This window comes from Pezoporus flaviventris, unplaced genomic scaffold (genome assembly GCF_033815535.1).
Source record: "Pezoporus flaviventris isolate CSIRO_AGI_PZ_B2104156 unplaced genomic scaffold, CSIRO_AGI_Pfla_v1 ptg000081l, whole genome shotgun sequence".
Lineage (NCBI taxonomy): Eukaryota > Metazoa > Chordata > Aves > Psittaciformes > Psittacidae > Pezoporus > Pezoporus flaviventris.
In genome coordinates, this window is record NW_026892629.1 from 717,575 (window position 1) to 734,366 (window position 16,792).

Consider the following 16,792-nt stretch of genomic DNA (forward strand, 5'->3'; position numbering starts at 1 on the left):
TGACTGGGGCCTTCCAAATAAAACATGCAGCTATGCAACGAGTGTTAAGCCTTCTTTGTACACTATTGTGAATGAATCATGAGCATTCCTGAAGAAAACAGGTGAGATTTAGAAGGTATTGTGTTTCAGGAAGAGACAGTCAACTGAGGGAGGAGGTCTTAAGTGATGCGAAGGAGCAGTAAGCCTCTATTTTGATGATGTTAAGGTCACAGAGATACAACATTTTTAATGTAATTACAAGTACAGTTGCAATATCAGGAGTTAAGTCTGATTTTTATATTGTGTTAACACACATGAATGATATTTTAGAAAAAAAAAAGGAAAACATTAGAAGCTATTTGAAAATCTCAACCTTTTGTCTACTCAATACAGTTCCAGAAATCTTGTCTACATCATACTGTTCTCATCAGAATAAATTGTTGCTAGAGAGACTTTCTTTGGCAGTTACAGTAAGAAATGTAAGTGAAAAGCTTCTAGCATGGGCTTATATGTTTAGATTTGAATTTATCTACATTAACAAGATATTAAAAAGAGGCATGCCGTTTATCTTTCTGTATGCATTCACACCATTGCTTTATAGTGGAAAAAAACCTGCTTCACTTCATCCTGTGTTGCAAGCTGCCCATGGAATAGAAGCCTATCTTTTTGTAGCAGACATCCTAAGCCTTCCCCCCCCTCCCACTGCTATAAAGTTGTGAGTAATCCTGATAGACAGCAAAGTGAGGAGTGGAGATTTCTTGGTAGTCAGTGTAAATTTCAGGCCTTTTCTCCATGAACATATTGCTTAATTTTACAAAGATGATTTCATGTGCTTATTTTCTTGTCATTTGCACAGGTAGAATACTTGGTCTGCATAAGGTCAAGTGCACGTGTAAGTCTTTGAATGACTGGGATATAAATAGTCCGTATATTGGGCTATTTAGAACACCATTGCTCATGCATGCCTATCAGTTTCAGTAGAAGCTTTGTGTGTGCAAGAGATACAGGGTCACATTTCAAATGATGTCACTGAGGGCTCTGGAAAGCTTTGCAAAGCCTGACCAGTGCAGAACCATTTGACTAACTGCCTCATTTCTTTTACTCCCTCCACTGCAGGGCAAACTGACTTTTTTAACCATTCTTCAATGTTTATTTTTCCCAGTTAGTTATATGATTACTTAACTGATTAAGTTTCTCAAAGTAAATTTTAATAGATTCCCCCCCTCCAGTGAAGGTGAGCTCAACAGTTATGTAAGGCAGAGGCCAGCCAGCCAGAGCCTTGCCAGTATCCCTCAGTCCTGGCTTTCAACACAGTTGTTATTCCAGTAATGTCTCTCTCTTTTAACCTGCAGCTGCCAACTGTGTTCAAATGTGTGGTGGTTTTCTGCTGTGGGCAAAGAGCCACCAAGACTGAAGCTGCGTCCACAAAACTCATTTCATGGCTAAATGCCGGTTCCTTTAATCATAACTCTCCATAGGTAATAAACAGTGGAAGTATGCCACAAAGCAGCTTTCTTTGGGGGGAGCGAGTGAGGTAGGCACCTATCTGTCCTGGAATATGAAAGATTTTTTTGCCTTAGAGCTACGAAGTTATGTTCTAGTAGTCTGGGGAACAAAAAAAAAAGCCAAAAAACTGCCACCCCCCTACCTCCCTTTTTTTTTTTTGATTGCTATTCTTCCATGGGTTAATTTTAAATGGCTGTTTGTGAGGAAACTGCATTTATTCCAAACAAGGATTCATTTGTCTGCTTTTACAGGGATTAAGTCTACACCAAAAGGAAAACAGAACTCACCCACATTATTCCTGTCTGCATGGAATTTACAATAATGAAAAGAAAGCACCTCAGTGATTTGCCATGGGGTGTCTGGAAGGTTAGTGTTTTCATCTTACTAACTAGCTCCTTAAGGAGGGCAATTCACATTTCCCCTGGAAGAACCTGCATAGACTGCAGGGTTGGCCAGCAAGAGATGCGACCTCTTCAAAATCTACCCAGTGTTTTAGTAAGGAGTGAAGACCAAATCTAGTGATAGAAGTCTGGTTACTAAAGTAATGAACTAGATAATTTGCTTTTATCATCCATCCCACTTACTTCACTGTCATCAGTAAGGTTGAACAGATTAAAACTAGTGTGATCATTTAATTTTTGTGTCATGATGAGTGCAGCTGCCTAATTTCTATACAGCAAATATACTATGCTGTATATTTATAATTATAATATGTGGATAAACATATCCATCCTGTACAAACTGTTATTTACACACTGAAATTTCTTTTCTAGTTGGCAGACTGTTTTCCTTCTGTAATAATCCTAGAGCCTTATATGGGAGCATTACTCTTTCCAGGATAAATTCATAAAACTCAGTGCTCTGCCATGCAGAGGTTACAGAGTTAGCTTTGGATGAGCTAGTTAAGATGTGAGAACTGGTTAATTTGCCTTAACTTTGGACTCTTCCAAGCTAGTATGCAATTCTTCCCAGCAGACTTAATTAGCTTAGGCCTCCAACCAGCAATTTTCACAGCAAACTAACCCAATTATCTCTGCATGATACCACCTTGTGTCATGCCTGAGTCCAGAATATGTCTGTCTACACATGGGAAAATTAACCACAGGTTGTGCCATTGAAAATTGCAGTGGGTGCTGTAGGGAGAAAGATAGTTTGCTTCTGCCCTTCATAATATGAATATTTGCACTAATAACCATTGTACCTTTCTATATGCTCAATTTTTGTGCTATTGTTTTTTTTTAAGTCACAAACATTATAAATAAAGGGCATGAGGGTCCCAGGGTTCTAACTTCCAGAATGTAGCATAAAGCAAAAGCTTTTTGATATCCAGTTCAGCATTATCTAGCAATTTTGCCACAGTTGAGTGCCCTCACTAACTTGATAACAGACCTAGGCTAAGTAGAATAGTGTAGACTTTCTAGCTTGCACTGGAAGTGCCTCCAGAGAGACTCAGATATTCTAGGGAAAACTCTGACAACACATGTTTATCAACAGTGTGGTATTTTCATTACCTGCATTACTATAGTACTTCACCTTCTCATTGTACTTAGAAATTAGTTCTTGTTGTTCCTAAGAAGTGAGAAAGCACTTCTCTTGCCATTTTTCAAAGGACAATGGATGTGCAGGGATGTTTAAAGCTTTAGCCAATGCCAGGCTCAGGAAATTTTTGATAGGTTTAGGTTGTGAACACTGGTCTTCAAAAGGCTAAGGTGGGCCACTGACTGACTTTCTTCTGTGATGGTTACAAAAGTATTGCTTTAATTAGTACAACACATCAAGGTGTAAGGAAACAAACTCAATATAAAGAATAAGACACAGAACATATTTTTCTGAAAGAATCTCAGTACCTGTAGTTACACTGATAGTAAGCATATGCTGGGTAGAGCACATTGTCTATTATATCCTCAGGAAGCACTGCTAAGTGTCCTTTTAATTTAGTTGTTCAAGTTATTATTCTCACTTGGATTATAAATATCCATCACTCAGATGCTTAAAGATGAGGCATTAAACTGATTCTTTTGCTCTTATCCTTAGGTTAACCAATATCTAGTTTGTCTGTTGAAAAGTTACCCACTTTTACTATAGCCATTGTAAGTGTTTAAGCATTTTTTCATCTATTATTTCCTGTTTTCTAGCAGGAAGATAGGAACAGAGCAAGATTTTTACTGCAAACCTCTCTTCCTCAGCTATACAGAAAAAGAATCTCATCCATATAATCCATGTTACCTCAAGGAAAGTGGACTCACAGTAGCAAGGATAACATTACTCCTAAAACCTTTAAATCTGAAGCTCACTCAGAACCAGTAAAATAACCCAGATACAGACTGTTTCTGAAAAACAAAAAGCCAAACAACCCAGCTATTGCAACTTTAGAGTACTGCTGTACAGTTCCAAGCATGGCCTGGTTTTATGTCAAAGATCCCTGAGGAAATACAGCCAGTACTCCAGACTTCTGTATTTTTTTCCTTAGTAAGTAGTTATCCTCTTGCAGTTGCTGGGACTTGCCCTCTAGATTTCTGTCAGCACTGTGTCACTGTTACAGTAGACGACTGCATGACTGTTTCAGCATACCTTAAAGACCACGCAGTCAAGAAAGATGTCCCTTTCTGAAGGCACATTGTGCTTTGTTCAGTTACTTATAACCACAGCTGTTATAATGTCAGCTTTGCATAGATCAGTGACAAACTTTGTGTTTCGTTCCCTTGGAAATTTAATTCCCTTGTAAAATCTGAAATTGGACACTACACGACGTATTCAGCACAGTGTCTTAGACCTTCTAGCTTGCATGACTGCTGGCTCCTGCTCTTCCACACAGAGTTCAGTATGAAAGGAGAGGTACCGGAATGCACACCATCTGGCTTTACAGCACTGCCAGAACCACACACATTTCTATGATAAATCAAGACCGTGGAGTTCGTCTCCAGTAGCTGCCCCTCAGATCAACCATATCATGCAAGTTTCTACCTTCCATACCTCTTACAGAGCCATCTGTGGGATATGCACTTGCACTCAGCTCTGAACGTAATTTGGGATACCTTGGGGTGAAATGTAATATCCTATATTACATATGACACTACAGTCCTTAATTTGTTAGAGACACTGATGAATAATAATAGCAGGTGAAATCTGTTTAAGTACAAGAGATGTAACCTCTGAGAGCTAGTCACACCTTTGGCATGTCCTCTTGGAATCATTTTTACATTCCTAGCAGTTTCCTTACAGAGCACAGCATATCTTCTCATTTTTGTACACGCATATAGTACAAGACATAGATAAGAATATATGTAATGGAAACAAAATCTTGCTCTGCTCACTGTTCCTAAAGAATCATTTGCATAAATGATGATGTCAAACTCACAATTTTGGACTGTGTTATGAAAATGCCAAACCAACTGATGAACCAAGCCATGCAAAAGACTTTAATCATCACAAAATTTTTTTGTTCACCCTTTTCCCATCCCTCTTTTTAGCTCATAATGGATGATAACATTTGCATGGATATAACTTCCTTAGAACTAGAGTATTACAATCTCAATGGTATTAAAGCTGTAGATTATAATTGGCATGATAAGGATCACAAGTGTATCTTTTCTGTCAGCTTGTTCCATTAAGAACCTCTAACCATGGATCATTGATGTAACAGATCATTATGGCCCATTGTGTCAGCTCATCTGTTGGGATCTGTGCATTATGAGCATGACAGATTTCCTCTGCAGAAATTATAGTCTATTGTGACAATAGGATTTAATGAATATAAACAACAAACCACATAATCTGTTATTACAAAACACAGCTATGCACCCAGATGGGAATTAAGTTCCTAGACATTGCCAATTGCCGTTTTTAAAATTGTGACTATTTCAATCTTCATGTTATTAGATGCAATACTCTAATTTACAGGATACATTTATCTCAACCCTGATGGATCAAAGGTTTTCAGAATTTAAAGCTGAATCCTGCAAGTGTTCCATGATTTCATTTTTTTTTTCTGATAAAACATCATCTTTTAGGTTTTTTGACACTTACTCCTTGTCTTTCACTGTGATACTAGCCATGCTGTTAAAGTTTCAGTACTACCACTGTATATAAAACAAGCAAATACAATAAAATTGGTCACAGAAATTAATGAAACATAGCAGACCATTCTTGTATCATTTTCAAAGAACAGAAACTTCTACTTAATATTAATTTTATAAACCATAGGCAGAGAGCTACACCAGCAGAAATCTGTAAAATCACAGTGACTGAAATTTTGCTGATGGATGCAGCTGAAGGTCTGACCTAGAGGCTCTTGATACATATTTGTGGAATTAAGAGATTTTCAGCTTTGAAATATGAGTTCTGGATTGAGTACATCAGAGGTTACAACTATGGTGTTGGTACAGCTATATTTTCATCTATGCAGATGGATATTTCTGTGATATATATGTACTTTGTTTCAATAATAGAAAATTCACCATAAAGAACCTATTGATGAGGACTACATGTAGATGAACTATGTCAATCACCACGGCCGTTATCATGCACTTTTGAGAGGAAATCCCCAATTAAATGTATTTCCACACACTTATATCAAAAGGAGAAAAGACTCACCCTTACCTAGCATGCGAACACATTTGGCATTCTGGTCAGGACTATCAAATGAGATTTCTCCGCACCTCTGAAAGAAAAAAAAAAAAGGATATATTTAGTTAAGAACTCTGTGACAGTATCTCTGTCCTTGTCCTAGTATTATGTTTTGGAACGAGAGATGTTCAAAGACACATTGTCAACACACCAAGATAAAAATATTTTCAAGTAGCCAAAGTTTGAGGAAGAGTGGGCACTGCTAATGTGCAAGGATGGGTCGACACTGCATACCAGGATCTTCACCAAGAAAAACTCAAGGTAACACCTATTACTTTTATGTGTTTGGTTGAAACTACTGCCTGGTCCATGTTACTTTGTTACCATCAGAACCAATTATACAGGAAGCCTCATCTACCACTGGTAGACATTGCAGCCCTCTCCACTGGTTTAGTTGTCACAGTACACAGATTTAGCTGCACCCTAAACAGGATCTGTGTAATGATCCAGTTCAAAACAAACCAAACAGCTATGCTGATCCAGGAATTTGTATTTCTGTAAAATTAACTTATTTAAACAAACCCCACAACTCTTAAATATTTATTAAGCAAAGCAGTCATTACATGAAACTTGAACTCTTCATAACACCTATGAGTAAAATTGGTTTTTAAAGTGCAAGTAATTTATGTCTGTATGCTGAGATATTTTGTTAATGAAAAACAATATTCACATGTACAGATATATTATCAGGGCTAATGTTCTGTCCCTATACAAACCCAGTGAAGGAACATCATTAGAGTTAGGATCAGAATACAGAAGTGTTTGGTTGTTTTCAAAGGCAAGACATCATTTTTGAGTCCTTTATGCAGACAGTCATGTCAGTTTAGGTGCCAGGAGAAACCTCATTAGTTGATACAGCTCTGATTAAAGTCAGTGTACAGATCACTGCAGCAGTGATTGCTTCAGATGCTACAGAAAAGATTCAGTTTTGTATCACTACACTCAAAGCTCTTGATAGGGGATTAAGGATAGCCTCGTATTTTACAGCTAAAAGTGGCAGATACTTTCTTATCTATATATTTGTGATTTTGGTATCTATGACAAGATGGGAATAAAAGCACAGTGGTTCAATCTGTGAAAAATCACTAAGCGCTCTCCATTTTTTTTCTTTTCCTTTCTCTCCCTTTCTTATGCAGTTTCCATTTGCAGCACCTTACGGCTTTCTTATATAAGATAAAGTGGTTAGTATTGTCTTTTTCTTCCCCACCCCTTTTTTTTTAATTTGCAGCAAACATTCAAAACTACAAAGAATCAGGTAAGTAAAAAAACCCGTAGTTTCAAAGAATATGAAACACAGCCACAGTTTCATAAATGAGCAGCACATTTGCAACTCACTGTTTTACAAATAGCTTTTGCCTCCCTCACCAAAATAAACACAAACAAAGAAAGCCCATCTCCCACACAGTCTTTCATATATCAGTACGTCTAAAAAGAGCAATCAGACACCTGTATTAACCTTCCTAGGTGGGAGCACTTACTACTGAAAGATTGCAAAAGAAAAACAACACCCAGCATTTTGAAGCTGATTTTACAAATGCTCTTCTGTGTCAGAAGACACAGAAATTTGCACTTTATTCTTCCAGGAAGAATATTAAGATATTGACATCTTTTCACAGAAATCTCCCAGCTTCTTCTTCATGACCATAAGTATACTTAGACAATTGCAGATGTAAGAAAGCACATCAAAATTCATCTCCCACCTCACCCTTGAATTTATGCTGCTTTTTGAAAACCTTTGGTTATTTTCGATTTAGTCCCTCAGAGGTATTGTATGTTCCAGACATATTTATATAAGCATCACATTTCAGGCCAGCAAATAATGTCTTGCAATATCTGACAATATTCACCAGTCCTAGTGTTATGAAATTGGGAAAATGGCTAATGTTCTCTAGAGTCTGCTGACATCCCACAGGATCCATTATGATGAAAATTTCGCAAGTAAGATTCAGATAACTGTATACAAGTTCATAGCCTTATCTTAACTCCCTTAGCTCCTGCAGCCCACAGAACTGGCTGAAAATCAAGCTACAACAGTCAGCATAGGAGATTTTTCACTGCTACCACTGCAGCTAGAAATACCAGCAGAAAAAGCTTCTGCGGCAATTTAATTTCTGATGTCAACAGAAGCTCATATGTACAGATCAATGGAATGAAAAATAAGCTGTTACCAAACTGCTCAGAACATCTGAAAAAGACTTAGTTGGATTCTGGGTGTGTAAAGTGGCACAGATATGCAGCAGGGAATCATTTTGCTCATTAAAGAAATAGTGTTGTGTGAGCATTTTTGCTGTTAGAAAAGTTTTCCATGAATGAGAAGTAAGGAATGACTTCAGGATTTAATCTTTAGGATTAAATTGAGACCTTGTCACCACTGCTATGAATTTCTGCCACGGCTGGATAATATTCTAGTGTCCTTTTCCTGGCCCAGCTTACTTTCTTTTCTGGTTTGGGTTTGTTCCGCCTGCTTGTATATTGGGGCTGGTAATAAGAGATGAGGCCAAGAGTTTTTCCAGTCCCAATCCATTTCCAAATTATTCCCAAAACAGCTGCTCATTCTCTTCTGAAAGCTTCAAAATTGGCTACAGAGTCAGTAGTGGATCCCTCAGAGAGCAGGGATAGGAATTTGATATAAGATGCTGGTTATTCTACTTTTTCATTTCAATGGGTCAGAAAGCAGAGAGGAGGAAGAATAGCCCATGCATCTCTGCTGTACATCTGAGACCTATTACACACATGTAGATCACCCTATATGTCTGTTAGCAAGGTGAGAGAGAAATATGACATTTCTTTTAAAGACTGACTAAACAGCCTCTAGAAGCTGCTGCTTATAAGTAGCGTGAGACATATTCATTAGAGTTAGGTCTGCATGAAGATAGAAGTTCTCTTTTCCTGTTTTAAAGCTATAAGAGATCAACGGTGAGCCGTAAAGACCAAACATATTACCCAGTTAGGAAAAGAAATGAGCTCACAGGAAAGCTGCCTCTGAACTTCATTTCTTGAAATCTATGATGAGGTTGGATTCATAGTCCTCACTTATATTTAAAGCTCATTAAAGTTCCAAAATTTCACTCTCTAAAAATATGATAAATCACATTCTTGGATCTAAATGATCTGATTTTGGGATATTTTAAATCTCAGTTTGGGCTTCATGGTTAAGACTGCTATAGCACTGGTAGGACTGGCTCTGCTATATGCAGTACTATATATTGGGCTGGTGAGTTCACGGGGGCAGCCCTGCTGAAAATAATACTACTGACATTCACTGCCCCTGAAGTGAGAGAGGATTTGTTGCTGAAATCTGAAGCCACTGCTGTGTTTGGAAATGGTCAGATTTAACAAAAAAAAAAAAAATGGGTAAAAGCAAGTAAAATCTACCCTTCCAGCTCTTCGTTATTATCTTCATATGTCTTGAATCACTGAACTCTGTACTAGCCTGTTGTGGTTTTTTTTTTTCTCCTTCTGAAGAAGGGGAAAATATAATTACATTTCGTTAATAATGTTTTCAGTCATATAGATGTATTTCCACATCATAGGATAGCAGCCTGCAATTCATGACACGTGAGAAAATATTTGTATTTATATTTTTATTAGAAAATAATTAATAAATTATCTACTCTCAACTCTATTTTTTTGAGCTCAGATATATGCCATGATACTGAGTCTGTTACACAAGCTGAAATATAGTAAACTAGAATGGGACTTTTAAGTCCCTCATGGAAAAAGAGACTGAATCACAGAGCAGCTGAAAGCAGAGCTTAAAAAAAAAGGAGAAAAGACTGAGAGAGTTATTGCTAGAGAATAGGGATGAAAGGACATGATATCCAGAAGAAATGTGACATGAGCTCAGTTCCTTTGATAAGTGAATTGGAGAGCTTGAAGCCAGCCTTCTTGGCTATGATAGCCCAGTACCACCTGTTGGAAAAGGGAAATACCGTATTACATAGGCACCAGACTCTGATGGAGGAGGGTGCTCTCAGGCAACATGATGTCTTTGCAAGATCCTATGAGAAGTGCACAGCAAAACAGGAAGTCTTCTGCAAGGCGCCCTGTACCAAAAGGGTGTAAGTAAAACTACAGAAAAGTAGGGCACTACTGACAGAAAAAGAGTTCATGCAGCGTAAGGAAAGTCTGCCCTAGTCAGTTGTACTAATGCAGTAATACATCTCATATTACTTCTCCAGTATTACGTGATCATTCATAGGTTGGGTCTTCATTTTCAGCATTCCTGGGCTCACAGCACCTGCATTTGAGGATTTGAGATATGTAGCAATAAGCAGGGTATATATACACCCTGGACAGAATATGTCCTTAGTTGTTTTTTTTTTCTGGTTTTGTTTTTATGTTGTGGAGAAAATTTCATCAATGAAAAAAATGGTTTTGAAATAATTCTATTCAACTTCTATTTGTATGGTAAATTAAAGCTTTACATGCTTTAAGAAGAGAGATGGAAATTGAGTAATCGAAATAAATAGGGCTACATTTTTACCTATGACAAAATTTAGCAAGTAGAGATCTGAAAGTGTTTGTCATGAGAATTGCAATAAGTGGCATTTAATTTTCTATTTATTAAATGCATATAATTAACGTTCAACTATTATAATAATTTTAGAGTATAAGTACTTTAAAAATATAATAAGATTTTTTCTGGCATGAAATTTGAACATGCACAATTTTGACCTTTTTAAGCTGGACACAACCAAATTTTGAAAAGCTGGCTTAGTCAGCTAAAAGGTTACTGGAGTAGGAACAACACTGATAGGGTTCTTCACTCTGTTGTGTGTTTCCCTAGTGTGGTGTTCAACACATATGTCTCTTCCAAAATTGCAGTAATCAGTGAGATACTTGACGTGCATGATCAGCCAAACATGACAATAAAGATTGGATGATTTTCTTTTTGTAGGAGGTGCCAGAGATTATTATACCTCCACATAGAAGAGATGTGTTAATTGCACATTTGTTGCATGACAAATAGTCTTTAAAAATTCATTTTTTTAAAGTAACCTTAAGTTAATATGTTTTTGTTCTACCAAAGTAGAAAGAAGTGGATTTTACATAACATTGTTTGTTTTTTTCTTCTCTTTTCTTTTTTTTTCCTTTTCCCTTTCCTTTCCTTTTCCCTTTCCTTTCCTTTCCTTTTCCCTTTCCTTTCCTTTCCTTTCCTTTCCTTTCCTTTCCTTTCCTTTCCTTTCCTTTCCTTTTCTTCTTCTTTTCTTTTCTTTCTTTTCTTTTCTTTTCTTTTTCTTTTCTTTTCTTTTCTTTTCTTTTCTTTTCTTTTCTTTTCTTTTCTTTTCTTTTCTTTTCTTTTCTTTTCTTTTCTTTTCTTTTCTTTTCTTTTCTTTTCTTTTCTTTTCTTTTCTTTTCTTTTCTTTTTTCTTTTTTCTTTTCTTTTTTCTTTTTTTTTTTCTTTTCTTTCTCTTCCTCTTCTCTCTTCTCTTCTCTTCTCTTCTCTTCTCTTCTCTTCTCTTCTCTTCTCTTCTCTTCTCTTCTCTTCTTTCTCTTCTCTTCTCTTCTCTTCTCTCCTCTTCTCTTCTCTCCTCTCCTCTCCTCTCCCCTCCCCTCCCCTCCCCTCTTTTCTCTTCTCTTTCTCTTTTCTTTTTTCTCCTTCAGAGTACTGCATATAATTCTCACTCCTTTAGAAATCAGAGTTGAAAGATATACTCAGAGACACAATTGATTAAAAGAACTTAAGGCAGAGTGAGCAGCTTCTATGAAAAAAAAACCCAGATTATCTCAGAGGCAAAAAAACACTATTGCTATTCATAAATCTATTTTTCTAATATGTAAGTTCCTTTCTCCATCACCTTTACAAGGTACTTCAACAAAATCCTCTGGTATCTAAAATAAAGCATCATTCCAACTGCCTAAAGATTTATAGATGCAATGTCTGTTAGTGTGACAAGTAACACTACTTTGTAAGTCTTAGCAATATTTTATAAAACAGCTGGCCCCGCATATAAATAGCTGAAAATTAAAGTCAGTATTTTACATCTTCAGGTTGTCTGGGAGAAGATTTAAGGTGGATTCCTTCCAAATGCTGATGAATTATCAGAGTAGGAACTGAAGGATTTCCAATGCTTTCTTACACTTGTGGTATTTCCAGTTTTGTCTCTTCTCTCTTGACAGGGACAAAAGAAAATACAGGAACTACCAGGGAAGACAGACATATGTAATCTGTGCAACTTGCACCCTTTTCACAAGCACCTTCCCCAAAATGAAAGCCTTCTAATAATATCTGTTAGTGATTAAATCAATGTCTATATAAAACAAGAAAGTTCCCTACCAAAACCCTGTGTGATTTTAAGATGCACTTAAATGTCAAATACTTTTGAATTTTGCTGAATCTTTATCCGTGGTCTTTGTTGATCTTAGAGAAGGAAATAAAACCGTTGTTTTTATTTGTTTAGAGACAAGTTTCTTTTCTCTATACCACACCTTATTTTAAATTTAACAGGCCCACATTTGAACAATTTTCTCTGGAGTGAATAATTGTACAAAGCTCACCCTATTCATATGGCCTTGAATTGCCAACTCTGAGTTCTTTAAGAACTTTATTTAGCCTTTTGCATGTGAAAATATGTATATAATAAATATAACTTGAGAATCGCATATATAAACATTCCCATTGGTAACAAATACCACTGGAATCTTTCAGCTAATGACATTGTCCAAGATCTATAAAAACTGTGATTGTTTACATATTACCTCTCTAGGCCCTATTAACAGTCTCCATAATGATTATAGATAAAACCTTATACTTATCTGAAAATGTAGACGTACATTTGGCAAGCTAAGTGCTCCACTAAATTGGGCGGGAAGAAAGTATGCTTGCCTTGAATAGGTATGTATTGTACGTATGCCCACCCATTTAGAAATGTGGCATGATCACAGCATACTGACAATTAATACAGCCTTTAAAATACTATTAGCAGCCAGAATAGTACATTTGCTGCTCTTCAAATTACTGTTATTACACTGCAACTATATACCATATTTCATGAGTAAAGTTTCCAGCTTCCCTATTTAGTGTCAGCATTGAGGAACACTGAAACTGAATATTCATGTTACTATCTGGATGATTTTCTGCAGTTGAATAGCTATGCCTGGGCAAACTTGTTTTGAGAGTTCCTCCCTTTCCAAGCTTTCCCAGCGAAAGAGGTTTCTCTTCCCTACAGGAATTTGAAAGACGTTGCTCACATAACCTTTCAACACTGTCAGTGTCAATCTCCAGTAGCACTTTGGCAATGTATTTCATTCTGGAATTTACCAGGTTGTAGACCCTCAGCTACTCTGAACAGAAGACACAGCAAAATAAGCAATTACAACTAAATTGAGCAATAATTCCCAACCAACCATTGTTGCCAGTAGCCAGCAACTTGTTTGTGGGCTAAGTAGCCTGAGGTGAACCTTCAGGCAGTTCATTTTCTTACAAACCTGTTATTTACTATAGTTAAGAGTGGTTTGAAATGCATTAGTGTTGCTGGAAAATGGATTTAGTAGCTTAACTGCTTTGTTTTCTTCTTCAGTTAAGGGAAAAAATGTTTAACAGTGTGTGATTTCATTAGGGAGGCACCAGTAGCCCTGACCCCCCTGAGAATATGTCAGTGTTTCAACATGGCGTCCCTACTTTTACGTGTTTATAACATGGGCACTGAGAGACAAATCCAGAATTACCAAGCAATGAAAATGTTAGGTTTAAATAAGCAATAAGTCACAGTTCAGCTTGCATTAACAGCAAGGCACAACTTGCAGGCATGTTCTGAGGGGGTGCCATTATCCAAGAAATGCTAAAGAGCAGACTAATTTTTCACCTCCCTGGTATGAATCTGTATTACAGTTCATTTTCTAGTTTATATTTTAAAGAATGTAAACCATCTGTAGATTACGTAATGGATCCTCCCACCACAAAAGCAGTTTAAAGTGGGAGGGAAGATGGGAGGACAGTATCAATACTAAGGAGAAGGCAAATTAGTTGACTCCTTATTTTTGCTCTGATGTGAAACATCAAAGTTCTCTGTATTTAAACATTTTCTGGACCATATAATTTTCTTTCCTCTTCCTCTGAGTTGCAGAACTGGGCTCTTCTAGATTCTTTCAACGGTCACTGACATTTTAGCTTTTACTTTCTATTGAAATATCAAATGGGAGGGAAATGTAGTATTAATTTGTGAAAATTTAGGCCTCAACTTCAACGAAATGTTTCTCTTACATATTTCCCACTGATATGCTGTATCAAAGAAATGGTCAAAACCTCGAAAGTACTGACTGACACACCACTCAAGAAGCAAATCAGAGGTCTGTAAGAGAACTAATCTCCTGAAGAGTTTCCTCAGGCTGTTCAGAATAACATGGGATGAATTTTGGCACCTGTGTGTGTCTGCTGCATACCATACACTGCGTACAAAACCACAGTCTTAGGAAGGACAAGAAGATTGAGTGCTAGTGAGCTGACAGGCATCAGGTTCCTCCTACCTAATAAGACTGTGTTCCTTTCTGAGCAGTACCAAGCACTGGTGGCCATCTGCTTCTCAAGAGCTGGGCATTCTTGGTTCCCTAAAACATTGATACACACCAAGGCAGTCCTATTTCATCCTTTCCAAGACTTTATTTTTAAGGAATGGGAGTTGGTTAGAACAACCCATGCCAAAAGCGTACCAACAACTAGGTAATATGTTCACGAGCCTACCATTCTCACTCACCTTCTGGTATAGAGGTAGACTTAGGTAACAGAAATAACACAACCAACAAATCAGGTAGGAGACAGTTACAGGTAATCAAACAAACCTCAAAACATGGAAGGTCTGATCAAAAAGACAGCCTCAGCAGAAGTGAAAATAGAGCACTTAGAGGCAGAAAGTGGTTTCTCACTTGCATACCAGATGCTGCTTGGGCCTGAGGGTATACCATGGATAGCTATGAAGTGACTGCAGAATTGGTCATCCTACTAAAAGTGAGCTTCTACCTTTTTCTTTTCTGATTCTCTTTCTCTCCTTGCTCTTCCCCTAAGATAACTTTATGTGTGACGTCTGCCATCCATGAAGGACTCATCAAATAAAAATTTGTAAGAACAGAATTATTTCTGCAACACTGTGTCATCACACGATGCCCTAAGGAAACCTCTGCCCAGCTGCTATGTAGAGGACACAACTGAAAAATGGCCTCAGACTTTGTTATTGTTAGCTATGTAGATGATTTTAGTGTGTCACAACATGAAATCCTCACTTCAGACTATCTCCTGAGTTTAGCCCTAACCACTTACAGCTTTACTCCCAAATTTGATTTTGGTTATCCTTCTTAGAGTTCTCCTGCCTTGTACTTGTAAACTCTTACACTCTGAGCAATCTTAACACATAAACACTATCTTTGATTGTTCTACCAATGGCCTGATACAAAATTTTGTGGACATCTGTCCAGCATGTTACCAAACATTTTACATACTGTAAAAATGGTCATCTATAGTTGTATTTTAGCCTGCTAGCACACGCTTCTATAGCCATAACTGTCAATTAGCACTGCTTATATTAGTGCAGTTTAGAAATGGAAATCTAACCAAAAAGCTAAGTAATCTTAGCACTGCAAAAATGACTTTCATAACTTCAAGTACAGCCAACATACATCACGTTTCTACATGCAGAACATATGGAACCGAAAAACAGCAAGTGTTGTTTTGACAGGAAAAATTTGCCTTTCAAAAATTGTCATATTAGACATTGGGGAAGAGCATCTTCTGCATTAAAAGACAATGTCATCAATACTAATATATCTTTTTGTCAACTTTTGAAGTGTGATTAATAACATATCTACAGCCTTACAACTTCCATTATCGTCAGGAAACATTCAGATGCTGCTGCAATAATCACCATGAATGTATTTCAGATACAGTGAAATCCATGGTTTTTGGACATATTAGTTACACTTTCCAAGGTGGCAGTCTTTTGGAGCAATGCTAGAAAGACTGATTTTTTTTCCCTGAACATAATTCCCAGAAGCAGAGACTTTCTTTTAGAGCTTTTTTTTAAAAAAAAAAATGTGTGAAAGCATAATTTCAAAACAGGTGTACTGTTAGCAAGTGCTGCACAAAGCTGCTCTTTTCTCTCACTTCTCAACAGATTCTGGTTGTATTTTCTTAGCCAAGACTACATCTGTGCCTATCCTTGAAAAACTAAAAGAAAAGGACAAAGCTCCTGCAAATGTTTCTTTTACTTCTAGTAAAACTCATCACAGGAGTTTACACAAGGAATGAATTGTCCAGGCATCTTCCTTCTTCTCTTGGAGGCCCAAGGCCATCCCAAGGCCAATCAAAATGTGCATCTTGATTCTCCATACAGAAATTGTAAAAGCATTTCATTCTAAAGAGGCTTATTTTAGAAAAACAGAAACAACTGGAAGAAAAAAAAAGCAAAAATACTCCATGGGAACAAAATGTCTCCTAGATCTGCATTCAAAGTCTTCTTAAGCCCTCAATCACCAGTCTAGAGAAAATACAATCATAGCTGTCCACAACCGTCATAATACTGTTTTGTGAACAAGTATTCAAACAAGTCTGTAATGCTATTATAGAGTTCACTTCATCCATATTCCAAACAAGATCCTGAGCATATCAGAGGTTTAAAGACCTCTCAAGTTACACTACTGAAGACACATTACTTTCCATGCTTCGTTTTCTTTTTTTTCATCACTACAG

The 16,792-nt window shown here is 37.0% G+C and overlaps 1 protein-coding gene across 2 annotated transcripts in view; it reads right to left on the minus strand.

Annotated features, from left to right (window-relative positions):
• Positions 1–16,792, minus strand: part of PDE7B (phosphodiesterase 7B) — a 174,774-nt gene that overhangs the window by 105,939 nt on the left and 52,043 nt on the right. For both annotated transcript variants that reach the window (XM_061474940.1, XM_061474942.1), the window contains one exon: positions 6,085–6,145. In XM_061474940.1, the coding sequence (XP_061330924.1) occupies positions 6,085–6,145 (61 nt within the window). The remainder of the gene's footprint in view (positions 1–6,084; positions 6,146–16,792) is intronic.